The sequence below is a fragment of the Limulus polyphemus genome, unplaced genomic scaffold, assembly GCF_000517525.1.
Source record: "Limulus polyphemus unplaced genomic scaffold, Limulus_polyphemus-2.1.2 Scaffold3428, whole genome shotgun sequence".
NCBI lineage: Eukaryota > Metazoa > Arthropoda > Merostomata > Xiphosura > Limulidae > Limulus > Limulus polyphemus.
In genome coordinates this window covers 36,649-44,932 of record NW_013669038.1, presented here as the reverse complement: position 1 = coordinate 44,932, position 8,284 = coordinate 36,649, and the positions used below count along the sequence as shown (strand labels likewise).

The window sequence follows — 8,284 nt, the reverse complement described above, 5'->3', positions numbered from 1 at the left end:
AATGACGAGACGTTTGGTAGCTTGTGTACCTTAATGACGAGACGTTTGGTAGCTTGTGTACCTTAATGACGAGACGTTTGGTAGCTTGTGTACCTTAATGACAAGACGTTTGGTAACTTGCAATGTTGGAAGCAGTGGGAGTCTGTGGTACAAACTGTATATGTAAACAGTTTTTACTTGTATTGCTAATATTAATATAAGTTATCATTCTGTAGAGCCAGCCAGAGGAAGAAGATACCTTATGTAAAGCTTGTGGGAAACATATTCACCCGATGGATAAAATTGTGGCAGACGAAACTGCTTTCCATAAGAGCTGTTTTTGTTGCAAGGAATGTGGAAATTCACTCAAGTATGTATTTTCGTAGCCTTCTCTTTTACTGTCGAGTTGAAGACTTAATGTGAACACTTTATTCAACGTAAGTTTAAGATAACTTTTAATAAGCTAACCTCATTTCTTTACTTTCTACTGCTACTTGTGAACATTCATTACAATTGTAGTTGTAACTGATTGTCTGTTTGATAACCAATCATTGTCAACATGCAGGGACAGATTAAAGGTAACTTGGTGCCATGGGAGGTGGCCTGGTCAAGGACCCCCTATTTACATTGACGTCGTGCAGTATATTTCATTATTATAATTTACTGGTAAGCCATGGGCCCACTCTAAGCCCCCCCCCCCAAATCTGGCCCTGTTGACATGATCCCAAGACTCGCGCAGATTTATTCAAATCTGATGACTTGAAAAACGCCAGTTTTAACCTCCCCACAATATAGAAACCAATTGTAAGTGCTTATGATGCCCTAAATTTCCCACACTTATAAAAATCATAAGTTTAATTCATTTTATAAACATATTCCTTTCATTCAACACTACAAACTGTAATTTTAACATTATTGTTTTAGACTATCTCAACCACCAGACAGCGTAATTTTAACACTATTGTTTTAGACTATCTCAACCACCAGGCAGTGTAATTTTAACACTATTGTTTTATACTATCTCAACCACCAGAGAGTGTAATTTTAACACTATTGTTTTCGACTATCTCAACCACCAGACAGTGTAATTTTAACACTATTGTTTTAGACTATCTCAACCACCAGGCAGTGTAATTTTAACACTGTTGTTTTAGACTATCTCAACCACCAGACAGTGTAATTTTAACAGTTGTTTTAGACTATCTCAACCACCAGACAGTGTAATTTTAACACTTTTGTTTTAGACTATCTCAACCACCAGATAGTGTAATTTTAACACTATTGTTTTAGACTATCTCAACCACCAGATAGTGTAATTTTAACACTATTGTTTTAGACTATCTCAACCACCAGACAGTGTAATTTTAACACTATTGTTTTAGACTATCTCAACCACCAGACAGTGTAATTTTAACATTATTGTTTTAGACTATTTCAACCACCAGACATTCTGTTTGTTTAGTAAAATGATTGTATGTTTTTTAAGCATAGACAACTACATATCCCATGGGAGAGACATTTACTGCCAACATCACTACGAACAGCATTATCAGCCTAAAGTGGATAGTGAAGAGAAACTGGAAGGTGAGAAATAATTGAAAAAAGGCTTAATTACTTAGATATTGACAGTCACAATATGTTTTAATGCTCTTTTTTTGTTGTTGTTCATTGGAGATCAAAGTCAGATGTGTACTTTTATGTAGTTTAGTTAATTCCCGATTTAATTGTAACCAATTACAAATATTATCATAATTCTATAGAAACTAGTCTGATTCTTCAAATAAATGCTTTAGAGAACTGTAATGCTATTTTGGAAACTTCAGACATTAATTAAAAGATCACGGTTACCGTTAAAACGAAACGTATACCTATTAAGTCTTCAGTCCAATTGATAAAATATGATATATGAAACTGTCATTTTATTGCTTTAAGCTGTTAAATGTAGTAATGTAATTTTAATGTTGTCCAAGGATTTATGTTAATTCTCTGTATTTTACTTTAAGATACCAAAGATGGAATCTGTAGAATTACAAAATGTTTATCTGTGTCCCTCTTTTTAAAACGGTAAACATTGTTCAATATAAGTTATAATTCTTTTTATTACCAAACTCTGGTGTATATTTTCAACTTGCAAAAAAAAATATACCTAGTTTATACTTTTTAAAACATGTAAGCAAATCCTAAGAGCTGAAAACGAGTCATAACCTACTTCACATAGCCTAGTGTGGTGTGTCACCAGTGCCTCAAGCTAGTTACAGAATGTATATGTAGAAAATAAATAAATAAAAATACTAAAGAAAGGAACTGTGATGTTGTTTTATTCTTAGAAACATTTTTGTGTTACTTATCATAGTGATACAATGAATTTGTTGAACATTAAGTTGGCACACATACACACACACACACACACAGATTAAAAACTGGAAGTTTTAGTAGTAGTAGTAAAACTTGTGTGTGTGAGATTCGGAAACTATCAGTAGCATCTGTAAAAAATCAAATCACTGAATTTACAGATGACAGCAAAAAAGGGGAGGTTAGAAATGTTCACAATCTTGATGAAAGATCTCAGTTTGAAGATATTCACCCTGGTTCCACAGAAGATGAAACTCCCATAAAAAGGAAAGAGGGGATTCAAGATAGGATGACAAGGTATGGTTCACTTCTGATTTGGACCTTAAGTTTGGTCATGTAGTCTACACACTGAGCATTGTATTTGTGGTAGTCTGACTTCAGCTTGGTTAGTACAGGAAACTCGTGGTGTGTGTTTGAAGTCTAGTGATTCTTAGTAGTGGTTTTTAATTTCATTAACTATTATACACATTCTCCAATTCACAAGCATACATAACTGGATCATTTTCTTTTTTCCCTCATGGGATTTTTCTACCAGTAGTTAACAGAATGTAGGTTGATGTAGGCTTGCATCAGTTAAAGCAGAAGAAGAAACTTTTAACCAAAGCTAATCTTCTACTTCACAGAAGTTTGTGGTTTGTACTTCAAACTGTACACTAGTTTTAACACTTCTATTTTATGGGCTTCTAATAAACAATATGAAATATATTTCCTTAGATACCAGGCAGCAATGAGCAAAGATCATCAAAATGATCATCAGGCCCCATCCTCTGAAAAGGAGGAGCAAGCTTCTGCAAGGATAAACAATGATGAGGTGAGGATCCTTGGAAATAATTGAAATTTGTTTTATTGTTAATATATTTGAAGTTGTGAAATTTAAAAATACTGAAGTATGGGTCCTGAGGAACTATCATGTATCTAGTTTTGACTTCAATAAACAGTAATTTTAATTGCATTCAAAATGTTTGTCCATCATTCACAGAAATTAATTTTATCATCAAATCCATGCTTGAGAATAATGACCTACAATGGCTGTAAGAATATTGAGTAGTTTAATAAATAATCACTGATTCATTTTAATATGTGTTATCTTTAAAATTACACCTTAGTATTTACAACAACATAAAACATCACAGACTGATTTATAGGCAGATTCACGCAGTACTATAGAGATACTAAAAGGTTTAGGTTTTGATTCTGGGTGTCTTCCTGGTGATTGTCACCTAGTGGTTCAGCAGTAAGTTTATGGACTTAATATGGGTTTTGGTGTAGACAGAGCACAGACAGCTCTAGGTTAAAAACTAGTCTAGTGTTTATAGTAATTGTATTTGGCACATGATTGTCAATGTATTATCATTTCTCTGGGTGGTTTCTTACTAAATTGGCAGCATGTACATTGAGTTCATATGGTAATGGCATGTAACATTAACTAAATAATACAATTTTGTTGGTTCAATTTACTTTGAGTTAAAATATTTAAACAGAAATTGAATATTTGTTATACTGCAAGTATATTCTGTCTGATGCTTGGTTAACCTAGTCATATATATATTGATGAATAACCCTTTGAACCTACTATTAGATGTTTATTCTAACAGAGGGATCTTTTCTGTATAATATTAGTCAATCCAATTCTCTTGAGTTTGTTGTGTCTATTAATTTACTGTCATCATACTTCAATAGAAATCAACAAAGCTACAGCTTCCAACAATGTAGGGTTACTTTTAATGTCTTGATCCCCATAGTTTAATCATTCCTTATAACTTAAAGGATGGTCCCCAAGGCTGTTTGATAAGTAGTAGATGCTCACTTAACTGATGCCTAATTATTAGCTAGGACTGAACACTAGACTAAGTGTAGTTAACTAAAACTGTTGGTGGTTTATCAAACTAATTTGTTTTGACAATCAGTCCTACTGGTACTTATAGATGAAGTGTGTGAAAACTAGACTAAGTGTAGTTAACTAAAACTTTCAGTGGGTTCATCAAACTAATTTGTTTTGATAGTCAGTCCCACTGGTACTTATAGATGAAGTGTGTGAAAACTAGACTAAGTGTAGTTAACTAAAACTGTTGGTGGGTTCAACAAACTAATTTGTTTTGATAGTCAGTCCCACTGGTACTTACAGACTAAGTGTAGTTAACTAAAGCTGTCGGTGGGTTCATCAAACTAATTTGTTTTGATAGTCAGTCCCATTGGTACTTATAGATGAAGTGTGTGAAAACTAGACTAAGTGTAGTTAACTAAAGCTGTCGGTGGGTTCATCAAACTAATTTGTTTTGATAGTCAGTCCCACTGGTACTTATAGATGAAGTGTGTGTGTATCAGCAGATACTTTAATATCATGAAAATATACCAACTCATGTAGTACTTACAGAAAATACTATCTGTAGAGATAACTGAAGTAACTGTTTTAATATTTAGTGATAAGTTAATTAAGTAAGTTGTATGGTTGCTAACAAATGATTTTATCTTGTTTGCATATTTTATCTCTTGTATGTAGATTTACAATCTCTCAGATTTATGTTTTAAATCTGCTTTATCTAGATCAAACAGTTATCAAACTTACAAGGAACAGAAAGGTCATCATTAATGCGAGCAGCTTATGAACAAGCATGTAAAGAGTCCAGCAGTGTATCACCAACATGTGGCGAGTCCATAGCTTTGGGTCGAGAGATTAAGGCTGTAAGCATTAAAGAAAAATTTGAAAAAGGAGTTCTAGACCAAGAGAGTAATGAGAAGATGGAAAAAGTTCGCAGGGAAAAGGAAGAGGACTTAAGCATTGTTAGTGAAACCAGTAAGTTCTGGCTGACATTACAGTTCATTCGTATTCGAACTAGACAGCTATATATTTATCTGTTATCAGCACAGACATTACAACCACTTTGTTTTATACTACAAACTTGACTTATGAAGATTGTTTTAATACAAGTTTGCAGTTTGAAATAATAGTAGGAATAATTAAGTGACATAAAATCAATATATACACTAAGGAAATATGTAAATAACAATGAAGTAATGCGACAAGGGGTAAAGTATAAAATAGTCTTGTAAGTTACTCTTGAGGATGACGTAGATCATGTTGAAACATGTACTTGTACAGTGATATTTCTATTTTAAAGTGGATGCCGCACGACTTCAATAAAGTTTTTATTGTGTAAATATAAAACGTTGTTTTTAAATATTTATTATAATTTAAAAAATGAAAAATATTACTGTTTCTAGAGTTTTTGGTAACTGTTAATATGCTGAAAATTGTTTAAATTTGTGCATTCTTAAGCTACCCCATCATTGGATATCCAAGTAGAAGTCTAATGAGATGGGAAATGGATTATGTTAGCAGACTTTTAATGTCGCATATTAAGTATTACTAGCATTAAAATACACTTGTATTAATATTACCTGTACAAGAACTCAATCAAAGAAGTATAATTTGAAAAGGTGGCAGTATGTTACTGATGTGAACCTTTATTGCAGGAGACAGTGTGGCTGGAGCACGAACACTCTTCAAACAGTATGATACAGTCAGCACAAAAGCGACTTCTCTTCTTCCTGGCAGGTCTTCCTATGGAGAGCCAAAGCGGCCCCGTGAACTGATGTATGGTGCTAAAACTACTACGGCCAAAGAAGTAGTTAAGTGTAGTGAGCCGGGTGCCAAAGAACAAGTTGATTTGGAACCAGCCGAACTCCAAGAAAGGTTTAATTATTTTGAAAACTACAAGGAAACTAAACCTCAGCTAAAATCTTTCCCGGCTAATGAAGAAGTTCCTAGAGATCCAAAAGTGGTTCGTGCCTCTGATGTCCAAGAAGAAGTCATGGGAACAGACACGGCAAAACGGATGTTGGATAAATTTAAACAGTTAGAGAGCCAGAGTGCTGGATCATCTACTAAACCTATGATAAAAGCCAGCCCTTTAAAAGAAACAGCCAAGGTACCAGAGAAACAGTGGTCCTCACCAGAACCACAGCACAACCCTGACATTGTTCGCTGCACTTATAAGGTGGAAGACGATATGACGTGGAAAGCCGATCAAGCCAGGAACCTGAAGGCAAAGTTCGAACAATGGGATAATGAGGTTGAAAGAGAGAACAAGATAGCTGACGACGAGGGTTTACCAGAGTCCGACACAACTAAAAACTTGCGGGCTAAGTTTGAGGCTATTCGTGCAGAAAGCAATAAGACAGTTGAGAAACCTCAGCCCAGGGGAAAAAAGTTTGCAGTATGTACTTTTTGTTCTATATAGAAGTTAAAATTACAAGAATATTGTACAATTCCATTCAAACCTAATGCTAGCAGATTATATCCAGATATGATGATCCACATTTTTTAATAATTGTCACTGATGTGGAGAGTTTATGCTAAATTATGGTAAGCTGATGACTGTAAAGTAATAGCTATAACAATACGTTATTTTACTATGTTTATTCTCAAAATGTAAGGAAGTAAGTGTGTTAGTATTCAGGAATAGTATCATATTAAATAATGTGGTTCCTTGTAAGGAAAACCTAATTCTGATTTTGTTTAAAGAGAAGGATTTACACTTAAATCTTTTATAACATTTTTTTAGGAGCTTGGGCTGAGATCAGGTGAAGAATGTGATCTCTGTGGAAAGAAACTCTACCCAATGGAAAAGATGGAAGCCAGTGGGTTTAAGTTTCACAGAAACTGTTTCCGTTGCTCACACTGCAAGAGCCTGCTCAGGTAAGTTTACAAAATCCATTGTGTGTGTGTATGTCTGTCACTAAAACACTAGGTATGTGTAGCATTCAGAAGAAATTTCTTTTGGTTCCTAATACTTAATGACATTTTATTTGTATAAAATTACTAAAACTTTATTACTGCCCACAGGCCTAGAATACACTTAAACCATATTTTACTTCTCAAGATTTTCCTTTCATTCACTGATGTTATTAGTACAGCCTCTCATTTCTACACTTTTATGATCTCGAACATGTGATCTCAACAATTAATGAAGCTCAATTTTTGCAAATACTTACAGAATGGGTTATAGATTATTCACCTTGATATAGAGTCAATAATGAGGCATAAGAAGTAAGTTTATGGTTTCTTTGGACAGTGATTAGTGAGTTATTGCTCCTACGACAGAGTTTAGTGGGTAGTTTAGAAGTCTTAGAAACAAACCACAGATCTAGGACTTTTTTTTTTTTAGTTTCCTTAGATCTTTTCATTACCGAGAGCTACAGAAAGTTTCTTCTTTAACATGACATTAGATGAGTATACTTGGGTTTAATGAATAGGATAGTCGGTGTCAGAATATTATCCTTAGTTTCTATGGACAGAGTTTAGTGGGTAGTTTAGAAGTCTTGAAACAAACCACAGATCTAAGACTTTTTTTTTTAGTTTCCTTAGATCTTTTCATACCGAGAGCTACAGAAAGTTTCTTCTTTAACATGACATTAGATGAGTATACTTAGGTTTAATGAATAGGATAGTCAGTGTCAGAATATTATCCTTAGTTTCTATGGACAGAGTTTAGTGGGTAGTTTAGAAGTCTTGGAAACAAACTACAGATCCAGGACTTTTAGTTTCCTTGGATCTCTTCAATACCGAGAGCTACAGAAAGTTTCTTCTTTAACATGACATTAGATGAGTATACTTGGGTTTAATGAATAGGATAGTCGGTGTCAGAATATTATCCTTAGTTTCTATGGTGATTTTTTAAGACTCGTAAGATGGAATTATCAAAATAAATAAGTTGAAACTGATGAAAGGAAGTACTTTTCAGAACACTATCTGACAACAAAGTCCATAAATCTAAATCATGGTTTAATTGTTTTCAAAGCAAAAACTAGGTATTATTTAGTAACTTTGTGCTAAGTTTCATGCAACTTGGTTAAGTATTTCCACTGAAAAACAACAAGAAACAATATCCAGTATGGAAATAGTTTACAATATGCTGATTTCTACCTTACTGTTATACATTGTACCGTGTTA

General features: G+C 33.8%; 1 protein-coding gene across 1 annotated transcript in view; it reads left to right on the top strand.

Moving 5' to 3' along the window:
- LOC106469328 (F-actin-methionine sulfoxide oxidase mical1-like) overlaps positions 1-8,284 on the top strand; it is a 20,693-nt gene that overhangs the window by 10,203 nt on the left and 2,206 nt on the right. Inside the window, exons 4-10 of the mRNA XM_013929817.2 lie at positions 216-349; positions 1,466-1,563; positions 2,493-2,628; positions 3,046-3,142; positions 4,876-5,125; positions 5,806-6,548; positions 6,897-7,030. Coding sequence (XP_013785271.1) covers positions 216-349; positions 1,466-1,563; positions 2,493-2,628; positions 3,046-3,142; positions 4,876-5,125; positions 5,806-6,548; positions 6,897-7,030 — 1,592 coding nt within the window. The remainder of the gene's footprint in view (positions 1-215; positions 350-1,465; positions 1,564-2,492; positions 2,629-3,045; positions 3,143-4,875; positions 5,126-5,805; positions 6,549-6,896; positions 7,031-8,284) is intronic.